The sequence below is a fragment of the Sceloporus undulatus genome, chromosome 6, assembly GCF_019175285.1.
Source record: "Sceloporus undulatus isolate JIND9_A2432 ecotype Alabama chromosome 6, SceUnd_v1.1, whole genome shotgun sequence".
NCBI lineage: Eukaryota > Metazoa > Chordata > Lepidosauria > Squamata > Phrynosomatidae > Sceloporus > Sceloporus undulatus.
The window spans coordinates 105,598,569-105,614,282 of NC_056527.1; the positions used below are offsets into that span (position 1 = coordinate 105,598,569).

Below are 15,714 nucleotides of genomic sequence, written 5' to 3' on the forward strand. Positions count from 1 at the left end.
TCTCTATCTTTGGGTATATGTATCTTGATTTAGGTGAGTAGGTGGCACCATTTTGTTTTTTTTGTTTCCTCCCAGGCAGTGGCGTGTACTGAGCTGGCCCAGGTGTTTCTGACCAACAACACAGATCAACTCCATCTCTTCTGCTCCACAGCCCTAAGACAGGCATTTTAAGAGTAGAACGTTTGAAGTTTTATATAGAGGTTGGATGCCCACCTCTCAGTGGTACTGTGGATTCCTGCACTGTCAATATGTTCGGCTATTTGGTGGGTCCCAAACTTAGGTCATCCAGGTGTTCTGGACTTCAGCTCCCAGAATTCCTGACTGTTGGCCAGGTTTTCTGGGCCTTCTGGGTATTGAAGTTCCAAACCTCTGAGGATCAAAGTTTGGGAACTACTGTTAGCCCTTGGGATCCATTCCAAATCTATTATTCTATGAATATTCAAGAATTAGCCTGAAAGGACATGACTTTGGAATCCCTTATTAACCCCAGGGCAGTTGGTAGGTGAGTCCAGACAAACTCCAAATGGAACACAGTTTCTGTGACCTGATGATACAGCATCAGTCACAGACATGTCTATAGGCAATGGAATATATCTATTTTGTGGGGTTAGATATGTTGCTTGCCTTATAGACATGGGAGAGGCACATATGTTCTTAACAGGGATACATAAAGAGAACACACTATTGCACACTCTTCACATGTATCCAGAACATGTGTAGCACATGGACGTCATTGGGGTCCATAGATATATTTATATAAAATATATCAAAAAGGCCTGGTCTGTTAGTAACCTGTGCACATCTTCCTGTTTTTAAAGGACGTGTGGCTGTCTCTCCTTGTGCGGAATAATGGAAGCCAAAGATACATGGGAGGAAATGTAAGAAAGGTCATATAGTCAGTTGATTTTAGATTGGACTCATGAGGAAACCTGGACATGGAGGCTAGGTGTGTCTTTTTAGATCCACTTGGCAGCCCTTGCTCTTCCCATCACTTGTCTACACATCCATCCTGTTTCATAAGTCCACTTGTCCATCACCCAAGGGGTTGCTTTCAAAAGATATAGGTACCACCTTAAAGCTCTACTATGTTCTGCCACCTCCCTGACCTAGATCCTTGGAGATTTTGCTCAATCAGTGATCTGGAAAATATTCCATTAGCTTCCAATAGCGTGATTGTAATGGAACTGGCCCTTGTGTGATAATCTCCTAGGCATGGTTGCTCTTCCACCTATGCTAGGGGCTGATAATTGTACAGCTTTCCAGATGCTAATGGACAGCCCTAGCTAGCATAGACAGTGGTGAAGAATGCTGGGATGTAAACAACTTCCAGCCCTGACTTACACTGTTCATCTCTTTGGCCATGCATTTGAGACTGTGGGCCCTTTCACAGTACACAAAAAATAATATTATGATTCCACTTTAACTATTATGGTATCATTCTGTGGAATTCTGGGATTTTCAATTTAGGAAGGTGTATTTAGAATTCTCTGGAAGAGAGCTATTGCGCCTCACTGAACTACACTTATTCAACTGCTTTTTATATATCCCAGGTTCTCTCTCTTCCTCATACTTTCCCCTTTTGTCTTGGCTTTACTGCACTTGCTGCAAACTCAGATCAAAGTAGTTTGCACCAAAGTGAGGAGATGGACTCTTGCCCTTCCCAGTAAGCTTAGGCAAAAACAAACTTCTGCAACTTCTCTTAGCTTGTGAGCCTGTCTTCATTAATAACTTTTGCCCACTCGACAACACTCTGATGCTGCTTGGTCACATCTGTTCTGGCTTTCCTCTTTGAAATGTTGGAAGATCTTTGGTTTGCTGGAAAGAAAGAAGAATAGTATTCCTCTTCTTTTTCACTATTTTGGTCTTCCCTTTGGGTTGTCCTCCCACCCCGGGGAAGAATTGAGTGAAGGAGAGATATACCTGGCTCAGGAGCTGGCTCAGGTTCTTCAGTCACTGCAACCAACACAAATCACAGGGGCAGGATGAGGGATGAGGAACAGATACAGAGTCGGGAAGGGGGTCAGAGAAGAAGAGAGAAAGAGATTGTAGGGAAGGGACCAAATCCAGGAAATAAAGGAAAAGACAGTTAGAAAAGGCATCTATAGTAGCCATCCCCAACCCACTACTCTCCAGATGTATTGGATTACAAGTCCCACCACCCACAGCCAGCATTGTCCTGCTGTCTGTGGGTGATGGGAACTGCAGCCAGACATATCTGTTGGGCAGAAGAGTTGGGGACACTGATCTACAGGATGAGGATAAAGGGAAACAGGGGAATTAAAAACACTATGTGTTAGCCAAAGGGAAAGAAACCCACCCCACACGTCAGCCACCATACCAGGGAGCAACCACTAGCCCCCTTCCACAAAAGGAAAGAACCCATAACAGATCTTATTCCTGAAAAGGAAAACATTTTGCCCAATTTTCTTCGCTTTCTCTATTCATAGACAGTGATTAATTCACTCACAGGGATGTGATCTGGCAGCCAAATCTGACTGGCGACATGGTTACATGATGCTATTTTTCTTTCTCTGCCTCCAAGAGGCACAAATATTTCGTGCCCTGAATGTCTCCTTCTCTTAAAAAGTGATCGTGGTGGGAGGAATTTTGTGGGAGCTCAAAACTGGAAACCATCGCTTGTTTGGCTCAGTTCTCAATTAAACAGATATGAGACACATGTGTTCAGTAGCTGGATATTGGAACAGGGGAACAAAAGGTCCAAGAAAAAACTTGGGTATGATAACTGAAAGGCAAAATTAACCACTACTATCAAGCTGTGAAACCTGGTTAAAGCACAAGGAAAGAAGAAAAAGAAAAGGGTGTTAACGATGAAGAGCCAGCTTCAAGCACCTAAGAGGTGGAATACTGGTCATAAACAGAAAATCTTTTGAAGCTATATTGGACCATGTTGTAACATAAGAGTACTCTCCCCGACCTGGTTTCCTCCAGTTTTGGGAAAACAACTCCCACCATCCTTGTCCAACACTGGAGGTAGTGGGAATTGTAGTGCACTGGGTTAGAAAAGGCTGACATAGAAGCATCCTGTGACAGATGATGTTCAAATCTATGCTCTGTCCATTTGAAGGCAAAGGCTAATAAACCCAAGAAGATAAAAGCATCTGCGTTCCTGTGATTCCTTTGTACCTGAAAACCAGAAGGGAGAAATTCTGAGAATGAGAGCAGGAAACCCTAAAAGATTTGGAGAGAGAAGCCAGATCCAACCTGTTTCAACCCAAACAAACAAATTTCCTTCCCAGGGATGCAAACCCCTAGGACCACTCTTTTCATTCACTAATAAGTCTCATTCCTTTTGGGAGAAGGTAAGCTTAAGAGCCATGTTTTATTTATTTCATTTCATTTTGTATTGTTGCGGCATTCAGGGTCTCTTTCACACCACACAGTGGGTAGTGTGATTCCTGTGATTCCACTGTAAAAAAGACAAGGGGAAGGTACTTTGGAGAGGGGAATGGACAGGCGACATCTTCTCACCTTCTTCTTCAGGTTGTTCCTCTTCTTTTAGAGAGAGAGAAAAAGAAAGAGAGACAGAGAGAGAGGGGTTCTTAGTTTCAGGATAGACAGCATGTAGGTGAGATGATACAATTTTTGGTTGGTTGGAAGCCTCTGAGAACAAAATTTTAAATTTTGGAAAATGTTCCCAAAGATGGCCTGCCTTTTAAGACATCCTTTTTTTTTTCCTGTCCAGAGAAAAATGCAACTGCCCAACTTACCAGGCCAGTTGTGTTGCTGGGGGGGGAATCAAGGTGGCTTTTCCTGGCGGTCCAGTGGAGTACTGGGGCTGTGAGCATGGTGGCGCGAGTCTCTGGGCTCCATGGCGGCGGTGGGTGGGACAGCGGCACTTCTGGCCAGACTACAACTCCCAGGTCTCCTGGGAGTGGAAGCACCACCAGTGGGGCCACCGGGCCACTTCCAGTGGTGGGAGACTACAACTCCTAAGCTCCCTTGCAGGGCAGAAGTGGCTTTGGATTGGTTGCTCCCAGGTCTGATGCTCTGGGATTGGGCCGGAGACCGGAGGGGGGTGTTCCTCCCTGGCTTCCTGGCCTCTGGCTGGCTGGCGGGCCTATAAAGGGCAGCGCAGCACCGTCACTCGGCACCATTTTTTGCTCGGTTCCCCACCCTCCCTCCCTTTCTGCAGGGTTGCTGATCACAGCGTCTTCAGGGCAGCAGCATAGGTCTTGGATCTGGAGGGCATGGTTTCCTGTGCTGCGGGGCATTGGATTGGGAGTCCCCTGGGGATCTGGGTGTGCTATGGTTCTAGTGATGTTGCCAGTGTGAGGGTGACATCAAGTCAGCGCCCCCCCGGTGACATAGGGTGAAAATGCGTATGGCGCATAACCGGCTCACTGAGAGCCGTGTACCCTCTAAGCTGGTTCCCCCTCTGTCATTCTGAAGCCTTGCCGTGACCAGGCACTTTGGTTCATCAACCAACATGGGTTGGTGGATGGCAGATCCAGACCTCATGCTTTCGGGCCAACCCTCTTTGTTTGTTGTGTTTGATAAAGTTGTGGCCTTTTTCCTGCCAATTCGTTGTCTGTTGTCTTATTGCTCTTTTCCCCCTTCCTCAGCAAATGGCTCTTAACAGTATAAACAATGGGAAGTTCACAAATGGAAAGAAATAGCAGGGGTTGCCTATTCCTGCAATAGAACCCCCCACCTTTTGTAAATCTTCAAAGCTGTAGAGAATTATAATGATCTCAAGTACAAAAAAAGGACACCCAAGGCTTTTTGTTTGCCTTAGTCAATACTGTGATATGCAAAACGATCTGACAAAACAGAAAAGATTAAGTAGAGGTGGATCAGGGTTAGGTTTAGGGAACAGAAGCAAATAAAAACATGCGTAATGTAAATACTGAGTAATTTAATTAATGAGAATGACAATTTCCATTCTGACCTTTTGAAAAGCCACCAGGGGAAAAAATCCCCGCAGCCAACCCATCTGTCTCAAACACTAACCTATGGAAAATATGTATAGCATCAGCCTTCTCCCAGCTAACAACTTTCAGATGTGTGAGATAACAACACCTATCATCTAAATGGTCATGCTGATAGGGACTGTAGTCTCCCACGTTTGGAAAGTGCTAGCTTGGGGAAGGCTAAAATATGTATTTAGTTTTAAAAAAAACCTGGAAAAGAGCACCTGGATAATGAACAAAAATGGATGGCTTATATATCCCTTACCTTCCTGTTGCTCCCTGGTGTGCAGAAAACGGGATTGGCAGAGGAAGAAAAAGAGAAAGTAAGAGAAAGAAATGCATATATACATTAGTGCATCCATCCTTTGGTGCTGACCCAAATCTGTGGACATATCCATATTATAAAATTAAATCAATCTATGTTGAAAATAAGGTCAACACTAGATTAATGGACATGGATTGAATCCTTTTGTAGAAACTCTTGATTTGTTCACTGAGGTTTCCTGAGATGCTAAGCTGAGAACAATGGCAATCAAATATACTTGAATAATTTCAATATGCAACATACATATCCCACTAAGGATCTGTTCCTCAGTAGATGAGCCATGAATGAAACCTAGGGTGCATCTACACTGAGGAATAATGCAGTTAACTGCCATGGTTCCATCCTACAGAATCCTGGGATCTGTAGTTTTGTGAGGCACCAGCACTCTTTAGCAGAGAAGGCTATAAAACTACAAATTCCAGAATTCCATAGAATGGAGTGCCAGCACTTAAAGTGGTATCAAATTATTATTTCTTCAGTGTAGATGCACCCCCAAGTCTACTGAGTTGCTGCGTATGTCCTTCCCATTGTTACCCCATATGTTTCTCTGCCATCTGCAATGATTGCCAATGAGTCAGAGGCCTTTTAACACTGCACAATTATAGCACTTTAACTGCCATGGCAACATCCTATGGGATTCTGGGATTTGCATTTTAGGATGGGCATTTACAATTCTCAGCCAGAGAACTCATGTACCCCACCAAACTACAAATCCCAGGATTCCATAGGGGGCTTTCCACATTGCAGAATTACACAACTATGATTCCACTTTAAACTGCCATGGCAAAATCCTATGAAATACTAGAATTTGCATTGCAGGGAGGGAAGTTTAGAGTTCTCACTCAGAAAGCTCTAGTGGCTCATCAAACTACAAACCCAAACTACAAATTCCAGAGTGAGCATGTTTTCTACTTCTCTAGAGACTAGAACAGAAACTATTGGATTCAAATGACCAAAAAAATATTCCACTTATAAATTAGGAAGAACATCTTTACTGTGGAATAGACTGCCTCAGAGGATAATGGGCTCTCCTTTGGAAGTTTTAAAAAAGAATTGGATGGGCATCTTTCCAAAAGTGCTCTAGTTGTGTATTCTAAGGGATACATCTGCACTGCAGAAATAATCCGGTTTGACCCCACTTTAACTGCTGTGGCTCAAGGCTAATTAATTCTGGAAATGGTCGTTTGTTGCAGCATGGGTCAAACTGGATTATTTCTGCAATACGGATGCAGTCTACATGGCAGCAGTTGCTCCCTTCCAACTTTTATCATTTTGTGATTCCATGGCCTCATTCCCACTAAAATTAATTAACACTGTTAATTAACAGGAGTGAAATTGTAGCTCATTTAATTACAGCAGTAAGAATAATTATGAAATTCATGGAGTCGCCATAAATTGACAGGTTACTTGAAGGCACATTATCTACACACAATAGAACTTAGTTTTAGTTTTGTAATTGGAAAAAAGGAATTAATAGCTCATAGGTGGTTCTGCCTAGGGATCTGTACTCCAGAGTACCTTCTTAATTGTTAGAAATTTAGAAAATGCCACTGTACCAAAAAAAAACAAAACAAAAAAAAAAACAGCCTCTTTTGATGCCGAACAACTGAGTGGCATAGCTTGCGCCAGCCCAGAACTCCTGAGCTCAAGCTATATAGCTACATAGATAGAGATAGGATGCTGTGTGATTATCATAAGGGAAAGTATATAGGCATAAGTGCCAGCTTCTTTCCCTTGTCAGTCTTTTGGAGGTCACCTATCCATGGCAGCAAATAAAACTCGACAATGGCTTAAGAGGTGGAGTATAATTAATTTGGCAGGAGGAGAAATAACAAATTACCAATAAGCCCCATGCAGTTCAATGGGTTTTTCTCCCATGTAAATGTGCTGAAGGTTCAGATGAATATTTTGGAGAAATGAAGATCCTTTTCATAATATCATTCCTGCTCATATGTTTGGGTTAATTTCACAGATTTTGGTTGAATCAGCATTTCGTCTCAGATGGCACACATGAAATTGGGCCCAGTTCCAAAATTCAAAGCTGCAATTTCAAATGCCTCCACGTTCAAATGTGATTTTCATAATCTACATTGAGGGAGCCATTTGAATCATATATCTGGTGGATAAGTGAGGAAGTAAAACATGATCAGGGCTGTATATGCACTGCAGGAATAATCCAATACCACTTCAACTGCCACGGCTCAGTGCTTTCGAATTCTGGGAACTGTAGTTTTGTGAGACATTTAGCCTTCCCTGTCAGGGAGCTCTGGTGCCACAACAAACTACAAATCCCAGGATTCCATAGCACTGAGCCATGGCAGTTAAAGTGGTGTCAAACTGGATTATTTCTGCAGTTCAGATTCAGCCCTAGATGAAATCTTCCCCCATTATTCTATGTTCCCTAGATACAACAGTAGCTCGATAAATCACTGAAGGGAGGAAAATGATATTTCAGTCTATTTAAAAATGCCCCAAACTTGTGCACATTTGTGCCGACAGCCCAGAAGTTACTTTACTTACTCCTCATATTCAACTTCCTCCTCGGACATGATGACGGAGTCTGGGTTATACCTGAAAGAAAGGAACAGTCAATTCATACTTTTGTTGATATGGTACACTGAGAATTAAATCTCAGAAACAATTCAGCAGTGGCAGGTGTATCTGAAAGTTTGTTGATAAGCTAAATATGGGTAGGCTTTGTTGGATTAAGTGTAGGGTATCTCTCTTTTTTAAAACACATATTGGCTTATCGGAGGGCTACCCAGTTAGGGCAACAATTAAATAGGATATGATGGTATGTATGTCCAAGATCTCTCATTGCATGCTCTGTAGCCGATTCTCTGGAGAGCTCCTGCTAATTCCATGTGGAATCCTGTTCCCTTTTACGGTCTGGGTCGCAGGAATGGTGCATAGTGATCAAAGGCAGCAGGCGGGATATGTAGGAGCAAAGTGAGGGAAATAATAGCTTCCTAGCTTCCATCATAGTCTATTTTTAACCTTTGTGATCCATAAGGCTCAAAGTGGAAAGGAATAAAAAACCCTTCCCCGTGTTAGGAAACAGTGACTGGGTACCATCTGAGCATCCTTGCATGGAACTAGAAATGGAAAGAAAATTTGAAAATATGTATATGAAAAACTATCAAAATACATATTTCTTTTAAAAATTTTATTTGTTATAAACAATAAAGACATACAGCCTAAACAAATACAAAAACATTTGTTTGCATATTTTGCACTCCAGTACTATCTTTTGTTACAATTTTATTTAATATCTGTTTGCCTCTTTTTATCTGCTATATATCCTCTGTTAGTACTTCCCTTTGTTTATCTGATTTTGTAAGACATTATTTCTTTTATTATTATCCACTTCTGATTAGATTAGTCTGATCTCACTATTGTCTCTCCAGTCATTAATCATAGATACCATCGTTTTAGATCTACTTTGGTTGTTTAATTCAAAGATATAGCCATGTTAGTCTGTAGAATCAGTGCATAGAGAGATCTTATAGCACCTGTGAGACTGTAACTGAAAGAAAGAAATTGGCAGCATGAGCTTTTGTAGACTTCAGTCTACTTCCTCAGATGCATTTGGTGGAGTGGAAGCCAGGTACAGACATATTGTTTCCTAGTCTTATTTCCACAAGTTTATGCAATAATCTATGACCAGTGACCAGTCTTCTTCTAACTTTTCTGTATCTCTTTGCTTCAGCCAGGTTGTTAACTTGTCTAGTTCAATCTTGTCAATTATATTCATTAACCAGTCTTCTATGGTGGGGACTTCTTTAACTTTCTGTTATTGTGCCAACCATAATCTAGCTGCGGAAACTATGTATAGTAAGATTTTTCAATACTTCTCTCCTGTGTTTTTCTTTGCAATCTTATTAGCTATGTTAAGTAAATAGATTTCTGGTTTCAACTGATCAGTAATTTTCAGAATCTCTTTCATTTTAATATGTATTCCTTTCCATAATTTTTTTCACTTGTGGACAGTTCCTCCACATATGGTACCAGGATCCTATTTCTTCCTGACATTTCCAACATTTGCTTTGATCAATTTTATAAATTCTGGTGTGTGTTTTTTTATTGTTGGATTTTGATATGACCCGTGGATAAGTCGATGGTAAAACTTAGGGGGCATGCAACAAAGGATCTAAATAATGAAAGCAAAGGAAAATGATGCCAAAGAACTTACAAAATTCTGGCAGGCATAATGGTTTGGGCTTACTCTAAAGGCTGGATGCATGAGAGAGTAAGGGGGGGGGGTCAATGCTTCCAGGACACCTTACGCTCTTGCCTTTCACCAGGGAATGGTTCCCCTTTTTAAATAAGAGTTAAAATACAGTATTACACTGACCCATCAATTTTTTGACTAAAATTTCTAGACTTAGACATGAGTATATACAGTAGCCTGCTCCCAACCCAAGAAGGATTTATTTACAAAGTGATTAAACAATCCGTCAGCAGACGTGGATCCAATAAATGTATCAGCTTACATGTATGCATGCCTGATAATACATTTAATTGTTTTACTTGCTTTCCAAAGTAAATCTGTGGTGGGGGGAATTTTTAAAAACCCTATCGTGATGACATGCACAGAAAGCCATGCAGGTATGCTTTGCCTGGATTGCAAACGACTACTATCTCCGATTGCCATACACCCAAAGATAGGTGAGGCTGAGCCCGAGAGATTCCAGGAACTGAATTTTTCCAACAGCTATAGTGCCAGACCAGGAAATGAAGCAGGAAGTACCTTATCAAATGTGAAATGAGGGGAATTTGAAGGACTATGCATTTCTGGGAGTGACATGATGACTATTTTTTCCATGCGTGTTCTGCAGGATGTTTAACAGTCAAGGTGGTTGCCATATCATGGTGCCTATCATTCTGATCAATGGCTGCTGGGAGTCACCCAGCACAGAAGTAAAAAATCCTGCCCTGCAGCCTTCCAATTTTAATATATGCTTGTACTGAAATGAAAATCTATCCTGGTTGGTTGTTATCAGCTTCAGGAATCCTGGAAATAAAAGATCCCCAGAGGCCCTGGTCTTCAAGTGGCCTGCTCAGGTCTTACAAACTAAAAACCATGGCGTCTTTCATTGAATCAAGCCAACTGTAATTTGGTCTTTCTCTTTTCACTTTACAGAGCACTACAGAGTGAGTCGCATCACCTCAAGATACAGCAGGCCATTGGTATCCGCTGGGGTTTGGTTCCAGCACCTCCCATGGATACCAAAATCTGTGGATGCTCAAGTTCTATTATATACAATTACATAGTAAAATGGTGCCTCTTATATAAAATGGCATAGTCAAGGTTTGCTTTTTGGATTTTTCAAGCCATAGATGGTTGATCCATGGATGCACTATCCATGGATACAGAGGGCCAACTGTATATCCAAACTATGACAGCCTCAATTTAGTCATTTTGGCTTCTAGTGAATGTTCAGGCTTCATTTTCTCTCAAACCCATTCATTTGTCTTTTTAGCAATCCGTGGTATCTGTAGAAGTCTGCTTCAGCTAGGGATGCCATATCCTGCCTGTAGGCGGGACAATCCCGGTTTGGGCGGTGCCGTCCCGGTCCCAGTCCGGTTTGGCGCCAAGACCGGGACGGCACCACCCGTGGCCACCTCCGTGCGCCGCAGAGTCCTCCAAGGCCTCACTGAGGCCTGGGAGCGCTCTCCGCGGTCGGAGCTCCGGCCGCGGAGATGCTCCCTCCCAAGCCACAGCGAGGCCTTGGAGGTGGCTCCACAAGCGCGGGGTCCTCCAAGGCCTCCGCGAGGCTGGGGAGGAGGAAGAGGCTGCTGGAACCGCGGCAATCGCCGCGATTCCAAGCGGCCCCCGCTCCTCCTCCCGGCTTGGGAGCCGGCCTAGGCTTCCTCCCAAGCCAGGAGGAGGAGGAGGAGGACAGGGTTTGAAAATGTAGGATTTTTTTTTAATTTCCTAGCTAGGAAATTTAAAAAAAAGTCCTACATTTTCAAACCTGGTCCTACATTTGTCCCGGTTTGGAGGTCCTCCATTATGGCAACCCTAGCTTCAGCACTACATTTCAAATGAATTGATCTTCCTCCTGACAGCTTTCTTCACTCTCCAGCTTTCATGCATATACATAGATATCAGAATTACTATGACATAGACAATTCTAACTCAGGTATTCAATGATATATATTTACACTTGAGGATCTGATCTATTCCTGTCATAGTTGCCCTTCCAAGTCTTAGGCCCGAGACAGACTGGCCAAAAGCGCTGTACTGCCGCCGATACTAGGGTTCCAGAGCATGCAGCATCTGCATGCTCCAGAACCCTAGGACATGCGGGCGGTGGCCTAATGGTGGCCACCCATCCACACGGAGGCCGCCATCTTGACATAAGTGATGCATAGCATATAGATGTTGCTGCGTATTACTTACACCACAAGTGCGCCAATGGCGCACTCATGACATGTGTTTGGTGACCTCAAAAGAACTTGGTTTTTCTGGGTTCTTTTTGGGGTGGAGGGACACTGTGCAGTTTGGATGCTGCGGTGTCCCTCTGCGGGAAAACAGGCTACGTTCAGTCCGGTCTTTCCCACAGGCCTTAGTCTTCTTCTCAATTCTTGATTACAGTCTCTATATTGACTTATGACTGAGCCAATGTATAAAAAAATCTTGATTGCGATGTCTTCATTACCCACATTAAATGTATGTTAATCATTTGTGATCATTATTTTTGTTTTCTTAATGTTCAGCTGTACATGCTTTTGCACTTTCTACTTTAATATTCTCCAGTTGTAGTTACAAGTAACTGTACCATTGGTACCATTGTTAGGACTTTATCACTTGAGACTTGAAAAATGGAATTGGTGCAGGATGTTAATGTTTGTGGATGTACTATTGGGAAAATTCCATTCCTGGAATCATACAACACTGTGTCTGTCCTGTAGCTGGTCTGCGGTCCATCTGTTGCTAGAGTGCTCATTAATGGGCAAAAACTATCAATGCCTCCCAATTGCTATTCCACTGTTGAAGCATATGTGATAGTTTCTTCTGCTTCTGCTATGCAGGCAGTCAGATGGTGTGAGTGGGTGTGATTATGCTCCTCATCTCCATCTCCCTTGCTATACACCAAGAAGGCAACAACAACATCAAAAGTAGAAAGTAGTAGAAAAACGGGGAGACTTCTTCTTGCTGTGTGCCTTCAGGTCATTTCCAATTTATAGCGACCCTAAGCGGAATGTATCATGGGGATTCCTTGGCAAAATTTCTCCAGAGGGATTTTGCCTCTGATGATGATGAGGAGGAGGAGGAGGAGGAGGAGAGAATGTGACTTGCCCAAGGCCACCCAGTGGATTTCCATGACCAAGTTGGGATTCGAACTCTGATCTCCAGAATTGTAGTCTAACACTGAAACCAATACATTATGATGACTCTCAGAGAAGACTGCACTAAAAGAGAATTGACTCAACCAAGGAAGCCATGGCCTTGAATCTGCAAAACCTGAGCAGGCCAATTGATGACCAGAGCTTTTGGAGGTTTATAACTCATGGGGTCAGCATAAGTCAAAATCAACTTGATGGCAAATATAGTCGGCTCTTTCCTTACGTGGGCATTGTTCCAGACCACCACCACCCACCTACGGCAAATACTGCGTGTGCTCAAGCCCCATTGAAAACAATGGGGTTCATGCATGTGCAACAGCGCGTGCGGCGTGGGCACACTGTAACAAGAAGAAAGTGAGATTCTGGGATGAAGCCTCTGGATTTTATCTCCTCCCCAATTTATTCAGCTAATTCAAGTGCTGATGTGCCCTACTGCTCATGTGTGGCCCCATTCTCCAGGGTTATTTAGATGGTGAAAATAATCCCAGTAGAATGTGGCCTGAATTTTTGCTGCTCAGATAAATTTCAAATGTATCAGATTAAGTTATTTTGTGGGGGTGGACTGCCAAAACCCCCCACTTAACCTGAGATAATTGGATTTGGATTTTACCTCCAAGTTTTCATAAAAGGTTCGCATTGTCAGCTGTGTGAATAACTGATGCAATTAGACCCAGGATAAAACTCTGCCTGCCTTGAATGTGTTTCGAATATATCCACATCATTGACTCCATCTTTATTTGAGGGCTGACACATGTGAGCAACCAAATTTGCAGAGATGTGCAGAGATGCGGTCCCGATAAAAAAACTAGTGTAAGCAACAAAACCAGAATGCATGAGTGAGATTATTTGGAATGTCACACTAAAAAAAGCCAAATATCTGAATAACCCGTCCATTGGGTTATTCACACTGTGAAAATAATCCAGAATGAATCCGAGTTAAATCTCTGTTGTTCACATGCATCTTGAATGCACCTGATTAAGCTTTTTTTGGAGGTGGGCTGCCAAAATACCCATGTAATCCAGGATAATCGATATCGGGTTTTCCCCCAAGTTTTTAAAAAAGATCTGTATCGTTGGTAGTGTTAATAACCGATGCAAATAGGCCAAAATAGATCTGAGATGAAACGCTGGAAGCCTTGAAATGTTCTGAATGCATTTGCACTGTTGAGTCCATCTTGATTCAAATGTTTGCATGTGTGAGCAACCAAACTTGCGGAAATGTGCATCAATGTGGTTCCATAATGTGAATAACAAACCAGGAATGCATGAGTGAGATGATCTGCAATGTCGCACTAAAAAGTCACCTAAATGACCCCCCCCCAAATTTTTGTTGCCTTTTGAGTGAAACGTACTCCCTCTAGAATCATATAGAGGGGCATTTGGGGGCATTGCTTCTCTGTCCTTCCATGTCCTTCAAGACCTTATTTAATGACAGAGTGAATGTTTTGTGTTCTCATTCTGAGCAGCAGCAGCTGTCCTAAAAGGTCACAGATATTTTGGAGGTCTCCTCCTATTGTTTTTCAGTGCCCCATTTGAATCCACTCCCTCTGTCCCATTTCTTTAAATAACTTTGACCTCTCTAGGGTGGCATCTTTACACCCTGCCAACCTATTGATTTTACACCCTGCCAACCCATTGACTGCCACCCCACCAGTGAAGGGACTCATTGCCATACAAAGTAGGTTTGTATGGCAGCATAGTATGCTTCCACACTGCAAAATTAATGCAGTTTGACACTGTTTTAACTGTCATGGCACCATCCTATAGAATCTTGCAATTTGTAGTTTATTGTAGCACCAGAGCTCTCTGACAGAGAAGGCTAAATAGTCACAAAACTACAAATCCCAGCAGTACAATAGCATTGAGCCATGGTAGTTAAAGTGGTGTCAAACTGCATTCATTCTACAGTGTAGATGCAGCCTGGGTTAAATAAATTCACCCGAGGAGCTAATATAAAAGGTTTCTGATCATACTGGGAGATGATAGAAAATACTCTGAGATTAACAAAATGTATGGGGATCTCTGAAATAAAATGGGGAAAAACAGGGACAAAATCTGGAACTTTCTGGTCTTTTTAGTCTGAATGTGCCCAGAGAGATATAGTCAAATCATCACAATTTGAACTGCACCTGAAAAGGGGATTTACAACCACAAAACCAACACAGAAATAAAACCCAGTTTGCCTTAAATGTGCTGTTAACATTTCTTCCTCTTTTTTCCTTCCCCACCCTTCCTGCTTTGTATTCCATTTTTAGAATGTGATTTAGACTGATATGATTTTAAATGATTCCCACCCAGCATCTTGGAAGCTAACTGCATCCTCCTGTGGCAAAGGTGCCGGAACTGTTTTATAATTTGTTTAACTATGGTCCAGTCTGAAAAGGCACACAGTCATTTCTCTTGCCAACTTCCCTGTGGGCAAACACATCAAACACAAAGTGTGATACCATGATCATACGCTCTGATTTGATAGGAGGGACCAAACGTCTGAGGCGAGATTTTATCTAGGTGGGGTCATCTATCTCGTCTCTTTCAAATGGCCTTTATGAAACAAATTGCACAAATCTGCAGTGCAATTCTAAAGGTGTTTTTTTTAATGGAAATTAAATCTTGTTAAATCTGCCCCCCCCCTTGCCCCCAAAGTGTACTACTTCCAGTTTTCCTCCTGGTTTTAAAAAGATCATTCTTGGGTGTAAAATTGCTCAAATGCATTTGTTGTTGTTGTTACTGTTGTGTGCATTCAAGTCATTTCTGATTATTGCAGCCCTAAGAAGGTCCTATCACAGGGTTTTCTGAGGCTGAGAATATGTGACTCAGCCAAGCTCACTCAGGTTGCATTCACACTGCAGAAATAATCCAGTTTGACACTTGGTGTCCAGAATTTTAGGCCAACACTCAAACCACTACACCACACTGACTCTCGCCCAAAGACATACCCTCCAACTATCCGAATTTATAGCAGGGAGAGTCCATGTTAATCCTCTACTGTCCCACTTTCCCAACTGCTTTTTAAAATGTCCCAGTTTCTCTCTCCTCCTCCCATGTTCCTCCTTCATCTTTGTTCATTTCGATTCCTGCAAACTGAATTCAAAGTGTAAAAGTAAT

General features: G+C 42.5%; 2 protein-coding genes across 7 annotated transcripts in view; one reads left to right on the plus strand and one right to left on the minus strand.

The window, feature by feature from the left end:
• TNNT1 (troponin T1, slow skeletal type) overlaps positions 1-15,714 on the minus strand; it is a 38,512-nt gene that overhangs the window by 20,438 nt on the left and 2,360 nt on the right. Inside the window, exons 2-5 of one of the 5 annotated variants that reach the window (XM_042474730.1) lie at positions 7,777-7,827; positions 5,197-5,210; positions 3,490-3,510; positions 1,921-1,953 (exon numbers count right to left, since the gene is read on the minus strand). In XM_042474730.1, the coding sequence (XP_042330664.1) occupies positions 1,921-1,953; positions 3,490-3,510; positions 5,197-5,210; positions 7,777-7,805 (97 nt within the window). In that variant the 5' untranslated portion in view covers positions 7,806-7,827. Of the gene's footprint in view, positions 1-1,920; positions 1,954-3,489; positions 3,514-5,196; positions 5,211-7,776; positions 7,828-15,714 lie in introns of all 5 variants that reach the window. The other 4 variants (XM_042474729.1, XM_042474733.1, XM_042474732.1 and 1 more) reach the window with 4 other exon arrangements.
• Positions 1-15,714, plus strand: part of FUT2 (fucosyltransferase 2) — a 56,415-nt gene that overhangs the window by 12,523 nt on the left and 28,178 nt on the right. The gene's annotated exons all lie outside the window — the stretch shown is intronic.